This window comes from Egretta garzetta, unplaced genomic scaffold, assembly GCF_000687185.1.
Source record: "Egretta garzetta isolate BGI_Z169 unplaced genomic scaffold, ASM68718v1 scaffold44, whole genome shotgun sequence".
NCBI classification, from domain to species: Eukaryota; Metazoa; Chordata; class Aves; order Pelecaniformes; family Ardeidae; genus Egretta; species Egretta garzetta.
In genome coordinates, this window is record NW_009259490.1 from 1,551,248 (window position 1) to 1,567,713 (window position 16,466).

General features: G+C 41.4%; 1 protein-coding gene across 1 annotated transcript in view; it reads right to left on the reverse strand.

The window, feature by feature from the left end:
- Positions 1–7,189, reverse strand: part of LOC104124916 (mucin-5B) — a 44,888-nt gene extending 37,699 nt beyond the window's left edge. The window contains exons 1-5 of the mRNA XM_009637299.2: positions 7,108–7,189; positions 5,189–5,444; positions 3,600–3,714; positions 2,208–2,295; positions 67–200 (exon numbers count right to left, since the gene is read on the reverse strand). Of these exons, the coding sequence (XP_009635594.1) occupies positions 67–200; positions 2,208–2,295; positions 3,600–3,714; positions 5,189–5,444; positions 7,108–7,189 (675 nt within the window). The remainder of the gene's footprint in view (positions 1–66; positions 201–2,207; positions 2,296–3,599; positions 3,715–5,188; positions 5,445–7,107) is intronic.
- Between the last annotated feature and the right edge of the window lie 9,277 nt (positions 7,190–16,466).

The window sequence follows — 16,466 nt, forward strand, 5'->3', positions numbered from 1 at the left end:
TGTTTCAACAGTGTCTCCAGGACTGTAGTTCAGGAGGGTTTATACTTCTTGGCCACACATACTTACATATTTATTGCATCTATTGTCTTCCCTCCTAGGATGTCTTCCAGTGTGGTCATCTGGACTCACATCAGCACACTTCTCTGATGGATCCTCTACTTTGTGGAAGTTCCCAAACTGCCTCGGATGCATTTTATACCCTGCAAAATCCCCAGATGCATCTGAGTAACTATCTGCAATTCTTTAGATCAGTTAATGGGCTATACAGATGCACTTAATCTTTGGGCTCTAAGGCAGTATGCTCTTCACCAAATGCCCAAATTTAACCACAGCATCCATATTATAGAGGATGACAGCCTTTTACAACTTCTGTCAAGCTAGAGCAAGTAATCTGGCACACTTGTATCAAGGCCTGCTGTCAGCCTGGGCATTTATAATCACATTGACCTTTCTATTGCACCTCATCACTTCCAAAGACTTTTGTTCGTTATGGGTGTATTTGATCTTAGAGAGTTCTGTATTTGCATGTGTAATGGCCATACATTTTAGTTTGTCTTCTATCACAAACTGAGTACAGCCTTAGGTGCCTATGTTTGTAATAATCTGAAAATCTATTACTTTTTACAGGCTTGAGAACCTGGGAGGAGAGAGAGCAGGAGGAAGACAGGCACACAATGTATGTATGTAACCATTACACTAGCTAGAGGGGTGCATTTTCCCAAAGCATTACCAGAAATTTGTTCCTGGATGTGAGAAATCTGACAAAGTTTGAAATTTATATATCTTTATGGAGAGTATGCATAAATTGCCATTCTCTGATTTTTCTTTTTTTTTTTAAAGTTCTAATAGATTTCTGACCAGGTCTATTCTCCTATACTGGCTCAGTCCCTTAACTAAGTGCAGGCCTGAGAGAATGACTTCCACTAAAGCATTGTTTCCAGGTGCTTTACCACTAACGTTTCTGGAAACAGAAGCTCTTCTAAAGGTCTAATCTCTTGGAGCCATATGATTTGCTAAGCATCTCAATTGATATTAAAGAATATAAAGAATAAAGTTTCAGGGAAAGGTACTCCATGCAGAAATGGGATTTTTCCTCCTGATAAATTTTTTTCCTCAAGAGAAAAGAGTCTGTAAGTGAAAAGAAATTTTGGACCTTCATGTGCAGTGGATCTTAGCCTGGACAGGCAGACTGACTGCTGCCTGTTCAGCCCAGGGAGAAGGATGTTTTCAGAGCAGAAAAGAGGGACATGGGAGGCCACGTGGTCCCCAGGTGTGGGAACCTGTTATCTGTGGAACCAGATGCACAAAAGAAGAGCCTGCTTTTCTTGGAACAATGCTTCTCAGTAGCAAACTGTTTCTTCAGAAAAATTTGAGCCAGCTTTAGTTTTTACCTATGGTATTATTATTTGTGTTTTTGTGTACTAAAGGGCAGAAACATGACTAGGATGCATCCAAAAAAGCTTAATATGAAATATGAAAATGATCACCAAATCTATCATTACTAGTGGTATTTTTAATAAAATCTCAGGATTCTTTCTGAATGGGTGAGATAGATGACAATAATTTTCTGGTGACTTAAGAAACCCAGGTAGTACACAAGGGGATGATGTTATAACTTTGGCTTCAGTCCTGCAGCTAATATCCTGGGATGCAAGTTTCTTTCCGCTCATACAACTTGCTGCAGGATTGTAGCCTCAGCTCTTCGCTGTGTTGGCCTCTTTCCAGTTCAGTGCAATACCTGAATGTGTCAGTGGATGGCACCACGGTTTCTGCAAAGATGCTCAGCGAAATCTCTCTGGCTCAGTGATGATGCTTTCATTTCATTATAGAGGCAAAAATAATCACACTTCATACCCAACTGTAAAATTATGAAAATGGAAGGACAGAAAATGCACTCATGCCTCATTTGAGACTACGAGTTCCTTAAACTTTGCTACTGTCAGTGGGAAACCTGGCAATGTTGCTGCATGACAGCCAGGCAATCAATTTGGGTCAAAGAGGTTTGACAGTCTTGCAAGTTTGCAGAGAGCAGAACCCAAATATTCCCAGAACCTCTTAAAATACATCTCCTGTATATGGAAATGTTAATGTATTTCAGAATTTCTGTCAGGAAACCTGAAACCCTGCTTAGAGGAAAGAGAGACCAAGTTTTGTGCCACATATTAATAGTTCTGTTCTATGTGGAATATGCTGTGCTCATTGCATACCATCCAAAATCAAATCATTCTTCTCACTGCCATCATAGTTCCCACACAGACCACATATTTTCTCTTTATATGTTTCTTCCAGGTCCAGCTATAAAACAAAAGGGAAGAGGAAACCCAGTGTTGAAAGGCTTTTTCCCACATCAGCAGTACATGTAGTTCACAACAGAAAAGCACAGTAACCTGCCACAAAACTTACCTGCAGACAAGTTGAATTTAAATGGGAAGATAATCCTCTAGCAATTGTCATTCCTACCTACTAAAGAGCTAAGTGAAGCATGCTGAATATTGAACTAATTCTTGGACCAGTGTCTCCCAGAAGAGACACACTGGTATATAGACGTGTGATACCTTTTGCAAGGTATGACAGCTCCACACCAGGCAGGTCAGATAAGTGTGCTCTGATGCGGGATGCTGCAAAGAAGCAGCTTCTGTCAGCTTTTAGCCATATCTAAGGCTTTTTCTAGTCCACAGGCTAAATGGAAAACTTCATAGCATTTCTAGGGGTGGGTCTGCCCAATGTAACTTGTTCTGCCCATACGCTGGGGCAATAAAGAGCCAGGTTAGCACATCATTGCCTTGCTAGATAAAACTATTGCACCTAATCACTCCTACAAGTTTGGAGGGTACTGGTGTCACTCAGGTCCACCAAAAGAAGGTGGTGCTTTTCCTACAAGTGTGTCACACTAAAATGGTGTTTGCCCTACAGGTGGTGCCTGTAATACTTCAGGTACTAATTACAGGGGAAGGGGGGAAGCAAATATTTCATTAAATCAGAATTTGAATACCACTTGACTGCTTCCTGATTTTTTTATTTCTATTTACCTTCTACCCTCTCTCTGCCTCTCTGAATTGCAAAACATGGCATACAACTATTTAATCTCAGTCCCAATTGTGGAGGACAATTGTTCACACCCAAAAGTGTAAATACACTGTTGCAGAAGAGAATATTTTGGGGTGATTGTAGAGAGGAGAACTCCTGCATAGCAAGGCTTTGGAATGAGAGAGGCCAAGGTCTGAAGTGGCCACACAGATTAGCTTCCCACACAAGATTTGCATTGAGACAGAGGGTAGCTAACAACTCAGAGCTGGAGGGACTATCTGTGCTGCTGCCAGTGCCCCATGGCAAAAGCAGGTAACTGCAGAGGTGCTACCTCCAGGGTTAACAGTGGTACCTTTTGTCACATAAAATTAGTTGGGAATGCCTGGGGGCTGTGACTCCATGCCCCTGCCCCATAAAACTATTACCTAGTTTGGTATGTCCCTATCAGCTTACGGGTCCAGTGATACCTCCCTCCCACAATCTCTTATATCAACACGGTGCCTGCAACCAGCTCTGCTTTTCATCATTGATGAGGTTCCCCAAGAGAAAAACAGCTAACTGGCTGTTCGTACGAGGAGAGTGTCAGCCCAGTTCCACTTGAGTGTCAGGCCCAGCTTGGAAGTGACTTGGAAGTAAGCACAAGTGTCCTCAATCAGGATGCTCTTCAAGCTGAAGGGCATGGGGATCCTGGAAATCGGAGGGAACAAAAAAGATTACATTGAAAGAAAGACTGATGAAATTCTCTCAGAGATATAGGAAGAAAAACTAGAGTCAAAAGGAGCTAAATAAGCCACAGGGACATTCTTTTCAAGGTCAACCTTCATCCACACAATGCATTCAATTTAAGTATGAGAACCTTGTCCCCTGTGACCTTCTACCAACCTTAATCCACAGCATGGTGTATTTTGGTCATGAGTATGTCAATACTGCATTAGCCACCCGACTGATACCAATGCATCTCTGCTTTTTTACATATCCTGAGGAACTAACCCAAAAGGTTATAAGGAGCAAGATCACAATACTGGGAAAATGGCCCTCCATGTGAGGATACTGCAGGTTCTCATCATCACTCCAGGTTTTCCTTGAAATTTGGGATTCACAGAGGTGTGAAAACAGATCTGTTCTGTTACTCATATACTGATGTGACTCAGACCCACATTATTTTTTCATCTCACCAAGACAATTTCCGTTCATTTTCCCAGAGCCCAAAAAATTTATAAAATCAAAAAATTGTTAAAAGGCAAGATATTTCTTGCCCCTTTGATTTAGAAGACACATCTGGGCTTTGCTGCTGTAATTACAACTGAGTGATGCTATTCTATATTTGGGTGTTTCTAGAAGGCTGTCAAAAGAAGACAGCCCATATGTTTGCAGTTTTCTCTCCAACAAGATCGTGAGGGTTTTTCTGAGAGTCAGAGCTTGCCTTGGCCCTTCATACCTATATGCTGGGAGCAGATCACTGCACTTCTCATGAACGTTACCCTTAAAATTGCGCCCAACTTTCAGCTACTGTTGCACATGACTTTTTACTTATGGAGTATTTTTAACCTTCTGTTTGCAGTTTGCTTTCTGGTTCATTTCAGATTGGAATTAAAGGTGTGAATTTTGATTTCTGAAACTTCTGTCTTTTGTGTAAGAAGATCCCAAGGCAAGCTGTGATCTGCAAAGCAGTGCAATTTTCTAGACTAATCTATCTGGAAACTGAAAACTTTTTCTAAAAGGACCATCTGTTCCTGAACTGCAACATACAACAGTAGGGTTAGTACCACAGAAATAATGATTTGAGAAAAAAATACAAAGTTTCTACAAAATCAAAACTTTCTATAAATAAAATGATGATTTTATCTCCTTCCCTCCAACCCTCCCTCCTGAATCAAGCAGTATTAAGGAAACCTACACCTTCTGTTTTTGTAACATACACATCGCCTTTTGCTTAACATGTTGGAGTTGATCCCTGGGCAATGCAGTTTACATGCTTTTTGCCTCCTCCATCACTATGGGGTGGACTCTTCGCAATACCCTGTTTGAAGTGCTATGAACATATCATACACAGCCATTTGCACCTCTGCAGTGTAGGACCAATTTCTAGACAGACCGCCTGTTGCTAATACACAGTGATAAAACTGCTGCATGAGAAAACAACAGTATGGCCTTTACTCACTTGTTCCCATTCACTGTGATGCCCGTCTCCTTCACCTCCAAGATCACTCCATCAATGGTGACAGTGAAGTAGATCAGGAAGCTATTCTTGTCACTGCGCCTGATTTGGATGTTAAAGTCCTGGTAGCTGTCATTGCAGTGCGAAGCGAAGACATATGTGCAGGTTCCAGGAAAAGTGAACTTAACATGGTCAAATGTATGAAAGTGGAAATTGCCCCAGGTGGCACATTCGCTCCTACTGACAGTAGAGACCTGGACTAAAGAAAGAGTCATAGGAGGGGAGCTTAGAAATTCACCCCACATGAGGTGCTGTGCGCTTTTTTTGTTGAAAAAAAATTAAAGGAGAGGTTTTCAAAGGCAAAAACGTTAACTCCTGGAAGAAAGATACTAGCTTGTGGGAAGGAGCCTCATCTCACTGAACTTTGTAAGTCCATGCCAGAGATACCTCCAATGTGAGCAGATGAGCTTCTTTGAAGTTAACGGTGAGAAGCAGAAGAGGTTCAGCTTCCCTAGCTTACATCTTCCTTACCATTGTCTATAAAGGTTGCTGAGGGGTGCTAATATAGATGGCACCCCTAAGCATTTACACTGTAGATACATTTACACTGTAGATATCTAAAGTGAAGTGAGGGGAAGCCCATCCTGGCTGCCTAAATCTCATTTCTACTTTTGAAATCCTGCTTCTTAACACAGGCAAGACTTTGGTCCAAAGTCTTGAATTGAGTCCCTTCCAGGAGATACCGCAGGCGGCATGACTCTTGCGCAAAATGGCAGCTGCTGGTCTCAGCAGTTGGGGCTCCCACCAGCTTCAGCAGTCAACTCAGAGCTACTTGTTTTTCAACTCAACCAAAATTCATGTCTTGGACCTCTGAGTTGTACCTCTGTCAAAGGTATTGATACATACTTCAAGTGCATATAAGGCATCACTTCAGAAAGTACTTTTCATACCACCGAGCTGCACAAAGCCAATACGAACCACCTTGAATTAAATAAGATATGCTTGCTACAAAATGCTTTTAGCAGTTTTTCTAGGCCTATCTGAAAGAATGACAAATGAATATGGGCAAATTTCTTTATGTTGTTTATGTAGCACATTTAGGAAAATCAACATAGCAGCATCCATCATAGATAAAATCAGAAACGGTTATTAATGTAATCAGTGAACTCTAAAATATTATCAAATATTCCTACCTAAGAACTAGCAGGGGAACACTGAAAAATTCAGATCTTGATGTCAGAAATGTGCAACATAAACTCAAGTGCCAAGAAGTCCTTACAGAAACAGCTTTTTAAAGGGACTGTAATTTGCCATAGGTGTTTGCAGCACTGAAGTGGAGTAGGGTAATTTAGCACTTTTCTACAATATAATGAGGGGAAGTGAGAAAGTTTGGCTGTTCTTGGAAGTGGAGTTGCTAGAATTACTAAGACAGCAATAACTGTCACGTCAATTGTTTGTGTATTAAGCAACTGGGAAAAGTGTAAGACATTCAAAACCAAACCAGGAGGTAACAGTGCAGCAGACCACAAAAAATTTGATTACTCCTAATGCAGTCTTTCATACTGGTCAATCAAGCCTAGCAGGCATTATGGTAACATACTTCTATAAAGAAAATATGTGAAATCTATTGAAAAGGGCGTCAACATTTTTTTTATGATGCAAACTGCATCCAGAGAGTCTCCTCTTTAAGATTTGTCACTTAGGTCATAAAACAGTTGACAAACTACCTAGTAGTGAAAGAAAAAAAGTAAAATAATTACACGGTTGACATTAAGGATGAAAATGTACAATGTTAAACAGTATCTGGTATGCCTACATCTCTTACATTAATATGTTACACATTTTCATTTGACAACTCTATTTGTCACCTATGGAGAGCAATATGTGAGCAAATAATCTGAGAATTAGATTTTTTTTCTTACCTATCTGAACTGGTTCTTTGCCCTTGCAACAACTCCAAAGTAGGCAGAAGATCCAAAATGACCTCCCTTTTTTTATTTCCATCTTGCCATGAAGCGAGAACTTGAAAATCCTTCCAGGGAACTGTTTTTTTCTTGGCTTATAGACAGATTTTTATAGTCCAGGAATTTGGCGTGAGAACAAAACACTGATGGCAGGGTCCCTGAAAGGTGGAGCTTCATTCAGTTTTCTTTCAGTGGTTCATGCTTAATACCCAGCAATCTCCTGTCTTTCAGACAAGACAGGTATCCAGTTCTCTCATGCTCTATGTGGAGACAGAGCTGTCCTTCTCTTACTTCCTTTCTTTAACATCAGCCCCCCTCCCTCCCACCCCTACGTTGTTGCTTTTACTTTGACAACAATAGTTTTTCTTTTTCATGACTTCTGATTAGTAATAAGCAATCATTGCTCTCTTTCAGAGCTTTTCTCTGGCTTGCACATCAGTACAATCCCCCAGCTCAGAAAAAAAAGTGTCTGTTGTCTCTGCTAGTTTAATGGCAACTTCTGAATGTTAGAAAAAAAAATATTGTAAGGTCAGGCATAACGTATGGATTATTTAGAGCAAAATTTCTGGCAGGAGGGCAGAATTGTAAGAATTGTATCCAAAATATGTTACAAAAAAAGCCAAAGGTTTACTGCTTCAACAGAGCAGGAATAACATCAGTCCACAAAGTGCAAACTTCTTGTCTCTACTTCACAAATAGGATTTAATTGCACCAGTTAGAGATGGGAAGTTAATTTATGCACACAGAGGTGGTGGTTTCTCCAAACAGCATAAGGGAGAAACATAGATCACGATTCATTCCTTCACCTCCTAAATTATGCTGCAGCAAAAGGGTCCCCTGGTGCTATCAGAGTGCTTCAATACCCTGTCACATACCCATAAAGAATCCAGCAGGCTCAGCTGTGAGCCGATCTACATTCCATGGTAGGTCAGTTCTTAGATACCCTGTCGCAGATGTTTGATGTCAGTAATTTTAGGGTCTCTTTTACAGATTTACTTGCTCTGTTGGCACAAGATGACCTAGCATTTCTTCACCTTATCCCTGCCACAGGGGAACTGCCTCTGACACAGAGGAAGCCTCTCACCTAGTCCCAGCAAGTCAAACATGGGTATCAGACATTCCCACACTTTCAACTGCTCCACGCCCCTTTGGGAATACACTAATGCCAGAATGATTGCCAGTAGTAAGTGGGCACAAATACAGTTCAAAGTGGACTTAGGATTCACCCTTGTTGCAAGTCCTCAGGTTGCATCTGTCCATGCACTCACTGGGGAATACACATGCCTTTTTATCTGCTTGGCAGACAGTAAGCTGGTCCTCGACAATTACATCTTGCTTACTGCTTTACCAAGCTTTCTGGCATTTACAAAATTAAGTGTCCTAAAGCTGGACCACTGCTTCTTTCAGCTGTTATCCCTACACAGTTATGAGTCAGTTAGTAAGTGGCTTACAGAACTGCAGGTGCAAATGTCTACCAGATGAAGATTTGCTGCTTCTGTTGCTCTTAAGAAAATCCTGCATTAACAGGTGAGAGCATTGTGCAGTACATGAAACATGAGTTCATGTTACCCCTTTCCCACTGTCCGTGCCCCATTAATTCCATTGTCAGTCGCACTTGAGGCAGGGCGCTACTGGAAGGTAAAGTCTGTTCTTGAAGCCCTGCCATTTGGCTGGAATACAGAACCAACAGACTTTACGGCACCAGTGATGGAAGTAATAGGCTTCTGCTGCTTTTCCTTTTAATCACAACACATTTTCCCTGCTGACCTCCATCCAAATAGTTCCAAAGTAAACCAGCAGAGTATCTAGTAGCTAAATGGAACCATGAGAATATGACATTGTAGAGAGGACGATGATCTGAAATCGAATACATTGCAATAGTAACACTCAAATTCAGCAGATTCCCATGGCAACTTTCAAACTGAGTTCTTATTCAGGCCACAGAACAGTGTGTGGGGAAGGGCCGTGAAGCCCAGGAGAAAAAGCACATAGGTCAGTAGACCACAGACACTGACAAAGAGAGCTTAGTTGAGAAAAAAGATGGAAGGCTGAAACCTATTTTCCCAAATCAAAGCTAGTGTCAAAATCCAAATGCAGAACTCTGCTGAGATAGAGTCCATTTTTTTTAATCATGGTCCTCTTCCTTTCCCATTCCTGGGCAATCAAAGCACCCATTCCATTCATATTGGTATGAGAGCAGAAAGAAGAATAGGACTCTAGGAGTATGATTCCTGACCCTAGGAAAAAATCCCTTTATCCCCAGCAGGCAGCACAAAAGCAGCAGGAACCACATATGACCTATCTGCCAAAGATACCCTTCAGGTTGGACTAGTCCTTATATGACAAAGACATGGTGAGGCTGACCACTGCAACTCCCAGCCCCTTGTCTTCTACATGTGAGGTGGTTCAGGGGCATGCCAGGGTGGGCAGGAGGGATGACCTAAGGCATGATTTCCCCCTGCAAGCCCCAATTAGCACTTAGGGCCTGAGAAGAACATGAACAGCACATGTTAAAACTGTGTCCAAGGAACAGATAGAATAAAACAAGTAAGTCATTGAATCCACTTATGCTCCACTCAGCAGAGAAAGTAGAAACATAGAATCACAGAACACTTTGGGTTGGAAGGGACCTTTAGACGTCATCTAGCCCAACCCCCCTGCAGTGAGCAGGGACATCTTTAACTCAATCAGGTTGCTCAGAGCCCCATCTAGTAATAGCAGTCATCGGGGATCCTCCCCTGAAAAGAAGAGCACATCTCTTGCTACTCAGAGAAACAGGAAACCCAGTTCTCTTGCTCCATACCTAGCCATTTCCTTACCTCTGCTTGTCTGCGCTGTCATTTTTGCCATTCCTTTGCCATTTCTTGGGGAGCAGAGTTCCTGTCAGTGACTAACCAGAGATGCTGCTTCTGGCTTCTCCGCAGAGAGTCATGGCTACACTCCTCAGAAATCACAGGGTGCTTCAATCCCCTGCAATGATTTCAGGCCTACTGAGAGGGGAAGGATATTTGCATTCAATGAAGTTTTTATTTTCAAGTGTGGCAATACTGAGGCTTTCAGAAGAAATACATGGTAGCTTTTCAGAAGGAAATTCAGACTGATAGGGAGCTTATGAATATGTTTATCTCTTACTACTGAAACTGCTATTGCAGGCACGCAAGTTACAACTATTCCCCCCGCAGTGGCATACTGGGATTAATAACTCTTCCCTTTATTGGGCCCTGCAGCATAAGAGGCCTTCACTCTGCTGCAACTGTACTAGCAAAAAGAACAATTCCTCTTGGCCCCTTTACAGTCCATTTCATGGATCATTTGCCACTAAAGGGTATGTGATTTTAGTAAATACAATAGGTAAATATTAACTCAGCTTCTTTAATGCCTCTGACTCACTGGAGATAAACCATCATGAAGCTAATGTCATACACCAGTGACTCACATCTCGTATTTTTTAATACAAACTTGGTGAAGAGGCACTCAAACTGGGGGAATCTGGTGGATTAATGCCATTCATAGCCAGTCACCATACTGAAGCCTGACAGTTGCATTTGCATCATACCCTTCTGTCAAAAGGTGATCCCATATGTACTGTAAAGTGTTAAGGCTACCAAGACTTCTGTAACACACCATCCTGGGTCAGACCAAGCACTGGTGGGGTTCAGCCTAGAAATCCTCTAATACTCCAGTTCATTTCAGGCAGAGGTGGTACCACTTCCTAAAATGTGAATCCACTATCAAATGCTGTTTTAAAAGCACTGCCTCGATAATAACTCTAGAAAAATGCTGTGTACTTCATTAACAAGGTAATGTTAGCCAGGAAAACAATTAATTTGGGTTTGCTGTCAAGCCCTCTTGTGCCAATAATCCACATGATAAAAACATCTGAAATGAATTTGGCAAAATACTTTACATAATTGATGGTTACAAAACTATTTTACACATTCTAAATTGCCAAAAGAATTCAAGAACACCAGGGATTATATTTTTATCCTTGGTATAATCCCATAGATTTTACGAAATTCACATCAAAGATTTGATTCATCAGGTTTGCATCCAGCACACAGTTTGAAACAGCTGGCAGTAAGTATAAGGTGACCTATTACAGGCAGAGGAAAATCAGGGAATGGATCTCTGCCATTAATTGTCGATTAACATACATAAAGAATGCCTTCAGTATTTTAATTCTGATAGGAGATGGTTGGACGTTTTCTTACATTTTGCCTTAGAATGAACACAAAGCTCCTTAACTTCTCATTTTGCCATAGGGTTCCTTGACTTTTCCTGAACTAATCAAGGGCGTTAGTTACTCCTGTCTGCAAGGAATCAGTTCAGCTGCTCTCTTTTGAGGTTTTTCTTGAGGTGTAGATCTTTCAAAAACCAACATACAAGGAGTAATGACACGGCTGATCAGTGTTTGTGCACACAGGTCTCATTGACCTACTGGCACTTCCTCACGTAAGAAAGACTCCCTGCATAGAAAGCCATCTCATCAGGAAGTTGGGCCCTTGAGCTTTTTCTACTTGAAAGATTTTTCTTTAAACAACCTTCTTGGTGAAAAACATGGAGTAGCAGAACAAAGGGAACCCAGGGGAAGGATATGAACATTCTGCTTTAAGAATTGGAGCTTTATAGGTTTCAGGCTAGAGCAGATCCCACCCCTTTTTTTTAAAAGCAATTTATTTCATGGATGTCAAAAAAATTCAGAAAAGGCCACTGCATACTTAATACTGAAGTCTGTATAACCCTGAAATTACATACCCATTAACCATGTTCACCATGACTGAAAGTTACTGCAAGCCAAAAGAAAGGCAGAGAGATGGGGCAGAACAGGTTGAGGGGAGAAGCTAAGCAACCTTGGCCTGTTTTTTTTCCTAAATTGGACTTACACTATGTCCCTATTAAGGACCTGATCTAAAATTCTGTCAGAGCATTTCTACTGGACTCATGAGATTGTGATCCTTCCAACATGAACTGTGATATTTCGCAGTAAGCAGCTAACTTTTCTTTGTCATCCAAGTTTCAAAACTCGCCTTGCCTTGCCTTGAACACTATGGCCACTAAAACAAGTGGTGGACGAATACCAATTTTATTTTAAATTCAAATGACTATCCCGAGAGAGGAAAAACAAGACAAATGGGACCACAGTTTCCCCAGGCCTCTACTTAGCGCGTTGTGGAAATTAGAATTAGCTACTCACTAGCTAGTTGCCCTTAGTGTGCTATGTTTAGCTCAGGCTCCCTGTGTCTTTAAGAAGGGAAGGTGCCTTCTGTTACTGCTTAAAAGAGAGATGCATGAAGCAAAGGTGCTCCTTCTTAACCCCAGCTCTGCCATACTTTCTCTCTACTTGATTTCTGCCAAATAGGGTCATTCTATGTATGTGCCTCACTTAGTATCTGAGGTTTCTTCTCCACCTTGCTCCTCACATACATGCTAAATTTGCATGGTTTGAAAATCCGTGATGTTTCTCTTATCATTAGGTCAAACTGAGATTAATGGCCTTGGTATGGTCAGATGGTAACTTCTATGTGGGAAGATTAGTGTTTTTGTGACTAACTGAATTAGGCTCTCATGACTAGTCCTTCTGTTTAGCCTTCAAAGCAAATGAGAAGGTTTTCACCTGTCAAATATACCATATAATATAACCTGAACAAATTTCCAGAATGATTCTTACAAGCTACTCTTTGTAAGAGTAATTGCTTATCACTGGAATATCTGTGATTTCCTGGAACTAAGGAAGTTCAGTGGCAGTTGGGAGAACGCATTTCTTTGTCAAACGTGGAAAGGAGGCTAGCCAGAAGCATAGCAAAAGGTGACATAAAGTGTCTTCCATCTTTAAGCCACTCTGCAACAGAAAGACATTCTGATAGGGAAGTTCTTGCACAGAAGCAGTATCAAAAATACATTATGAGTTCTACTATGGTGAGTTTTCTCAAAGTCTTGGAATAAGGAAAAAAAAATTACAATTTTTTTTCACTGTTCTAGACAACTTTGTGAAAAAAAAAAAAAATCAAGAATTTGACATATGGATGCTGAAAAACTGGACCATTAAAGGTAGTCCAGTTTGAACATTTTGGGTTTTAGAAGGGCGATGATGAAAAGGAACTTACAGGATTTTCTACATTAGTGGTAGAATACGGCTTACATAGGCTGGTTGGAAGTCAGTCTGGGAGGTTGCCAGTTAAGAATACAGTTGTTTGTGCTAAACTAAAAAGACTGAGTTAATTTAGGAAATTTGGCCTAGGAAGAGGGCTGCTTAACTTGAAGAACTTGTTCTGCCTTAAAATACCCCTACCCCTCAAAGCTTCTGCTGGGAGATGATATTTCAGAACTTGTATATCAATGTTACAGTTATTTAAATGTATTTCAGTTTTATGGGACCTAAAGTTCACAAGAATTTTCTTTCCTATGATCTTAGCATTTGTAAGTCTATTTCTGCCTCTTTTCCCAGTATCTGAGTTTGCTTTGCTACACAAGTTCAAACAGTGTATAACAAGCACAGTAACTACATGATTATTTACTTAAGGCTTTGCCTTTGCTGAAGTCCTTTCATTGGGGCTTATGTGCAGAGTTGTACGTGCTTAGTTCAGTGAAGTGTGGTTTCCCAAAGTACAGTCCAACAGTAAACATACTGAAAATTTTATCTTATTACCCTTGCTCTCCTACAGCACAAAACGATAATGTTACAATACACAGTTACATCACTAAACAAGGTAGTTAATAGATCAGAAGTCCCTACCTTGTATTATTTTGGGGAGGGTTCTTCTTGAGTTGCACGTGGCTTTTTTCCCACCTTCTGAATCCCACCTGCCTCACCTCAGACAGCAGCAGTGATTTTTCCATATTGCTAACAAGCATTTTCCTGGTGTTCTCAAAACACTCGTCCAGTAACGGTTCATAAAACAACTGTGCTCACTTTATCAGCAAATCTTCTTAACTCCAGATGAAAGTTCTCACTGTACTGTAGAGTCACATGAACAACATTGAGTTTCCAGTGCATCCCCAGCTAATTAGGAAAAAAAAAATCTGAGCTTCAAAGTACCTTGGAGAAGACTACAACTGGGAACAAAGCCCATATACTTCCACAGAGAAGGTGCATACCACAATCGCCTTGCTTCCAGGGAAGCATGTAACTTACCCTAACGAAGGCTCAGGGGGCATCTAAGGGAATACTTGTGTGTATCCCCCCAAATGGCCCACAATGCCTTTTCTTTTTGCTTATTAGAGTGGCCAAGTGTGTCAAGAGCTGCACTGGAAGCCCTCAGCTGCAGTGCTCTTAACTCGTGTGGCAACAGCACCCTCCCTTTTGCTCCAGCATTTGACAGTGGTCTCCTACAGCTACTCCATGCTGTGAGGGGCTTCCTGTAAGACTGCAGCTGCCTTGGAAGGATTTCCTTGAGCTTCCAGCTGCCTTGGAGGAGCCTGCAGCTGAGGCAAGGACTCAAAACCACAATCTCTGGCATTCAAAGCAATAATCATGCTACAGGTAAATCCCAGCTCCAGCCCGTACTTGGGAATTTCATCCTGCCCTTATCTGCCCTTCCTTCCCTTAGGGAAAGCAGCAGTAAGGCCATGATTTTATTTTGTTTTGTTCACCAGAATGTCCAAGCAGGTTCAAGCACTTCTTTGAGGGCCTCAGGGACATCTTCAAACCCCATGCTTAGAGGAACTCTACTCATCTCTTGTTTATGGACAATGTGACAAAGTAAGGCCAAATCAAAAATCTCTCAGAGAGCAAGAGCTAGGACCCTGGCTTTTGGTGCCTTCAAAGGTTGTGTGGCTAGAAGACCCACTTGCCTCCCAGAAAGACTTCCTCATTTTTCAAGGCAAAGTAAAAAAATACTAGGTAACTGGAAATAAATAAAAACAACCCAAAAAGAAACCCTTTTACCACCGATGGAAGTGGGAGGCTAAACACAAGACTTGGACGTGGAGACATGACTGTTTTAGCCACTCTGCCACCCAGCCAAACTCTGCTGGGGCTCTTGCTACTCCTTCCTTCTTTTGCTAGGCTCCAGAAGACAAGGAAATTCCTGGTGAATGGAGTAATTCTTGGAGGATAGAGGAAGTCAAGCCCATTCCCTTCCAGTATCACTGCTTTTTATGAAGCTGTCAGTGCCCCTTGCAGTAGGTCCTGCCTGGGAGACAATGGGATCAGAAGGTTCTACCATCTCCTCTAAGCCCTTGAAGAGCTGACATTGCCTTGTGAGAGATATCTTCAATTTGTCCTCTGGGTTTTCCAGACAAATCTCTGCTTGTGACCTGCAGACCCAACAGCTCTTGCTTAAGAAACAAAATGCTCCATGGGATCAGGTAGAGCAGGTCTCTATTTACTTCCAAAAGGATTGTGGAAAGAGCAAAAGTGCTGCTCGCTGCCACTATTACTCTCTTTGTAGGCATATGCAGTTAATGCTTCTTTCTTTCCTTTCTCTCCAAAAGACTTTCTGTGGATTTTTCTGCTGGAAAAGTTTAATCTGTTCAATTTTGTCATCCAGTTCCAATGGAAATACAGGTGTGAACTGAACTGCAAAGTTCTAAGGTGACTAAGAGTGCAGAAAGAAGTGGAGGTTTGACATGTACAGTTTGACCTGGAACTGCCAAGCACTTTTAAGTAAGAATTCTCTGACAGCGCCTGCTTGGGAGCCTGCTTACGGGCATCACTGACCCAGCACCAAAACTGAAGGGGCTGCTATTCCAGAGCACTGTAAGGAACACCATCGTGTGAAGGCATGTGAATTCCTATCAGAATAATTTTTTTTTCAGTGCTTACTAAGAGCACAGAAGTGTCTGTGTGGAAATACCAGCATTCATTCTACTCAGAGGTAAAACCCTCTACCTGATGAAGTACAGACTCCCTTTTGGAGGAAGCTTGCTTTTTTGTGTCCAAAGTTATTTTACGTTCTTAGCCGTAGACTGCCCTGCAGTGGTGAAGCCAAAAGCTGCAGCCTTGCTGATTTATACAGTATCTTTTAACTTCCTTCTTTAGAAGTAGTTTGGTGGTCACTAGTAGGGACAGAAAGACCCGATGCAAACTACAGAACAAATGAAAAAAATGAAGCAAGGGAGATTTTAGTCTTCAGTGTAAATATAGCATGCAGCAAAATGCCACTACTGACTTGGAATATTTTATCTCTTCTTCATAGGAAACAAGGCAGATTTGATGACACCTTGTATCTGGTTGTCTCCAGAGACTATTTGCTGACTTCAGACAAATTTAACTGCAAAAATGAATATTTCAAAGACAGCTAAATCTCAACAGATTTTGAGAAAAGTGGTGTTTGCAAATGACTCAAGAAAAATTTGGCTGTAGTATCAGAACAGAA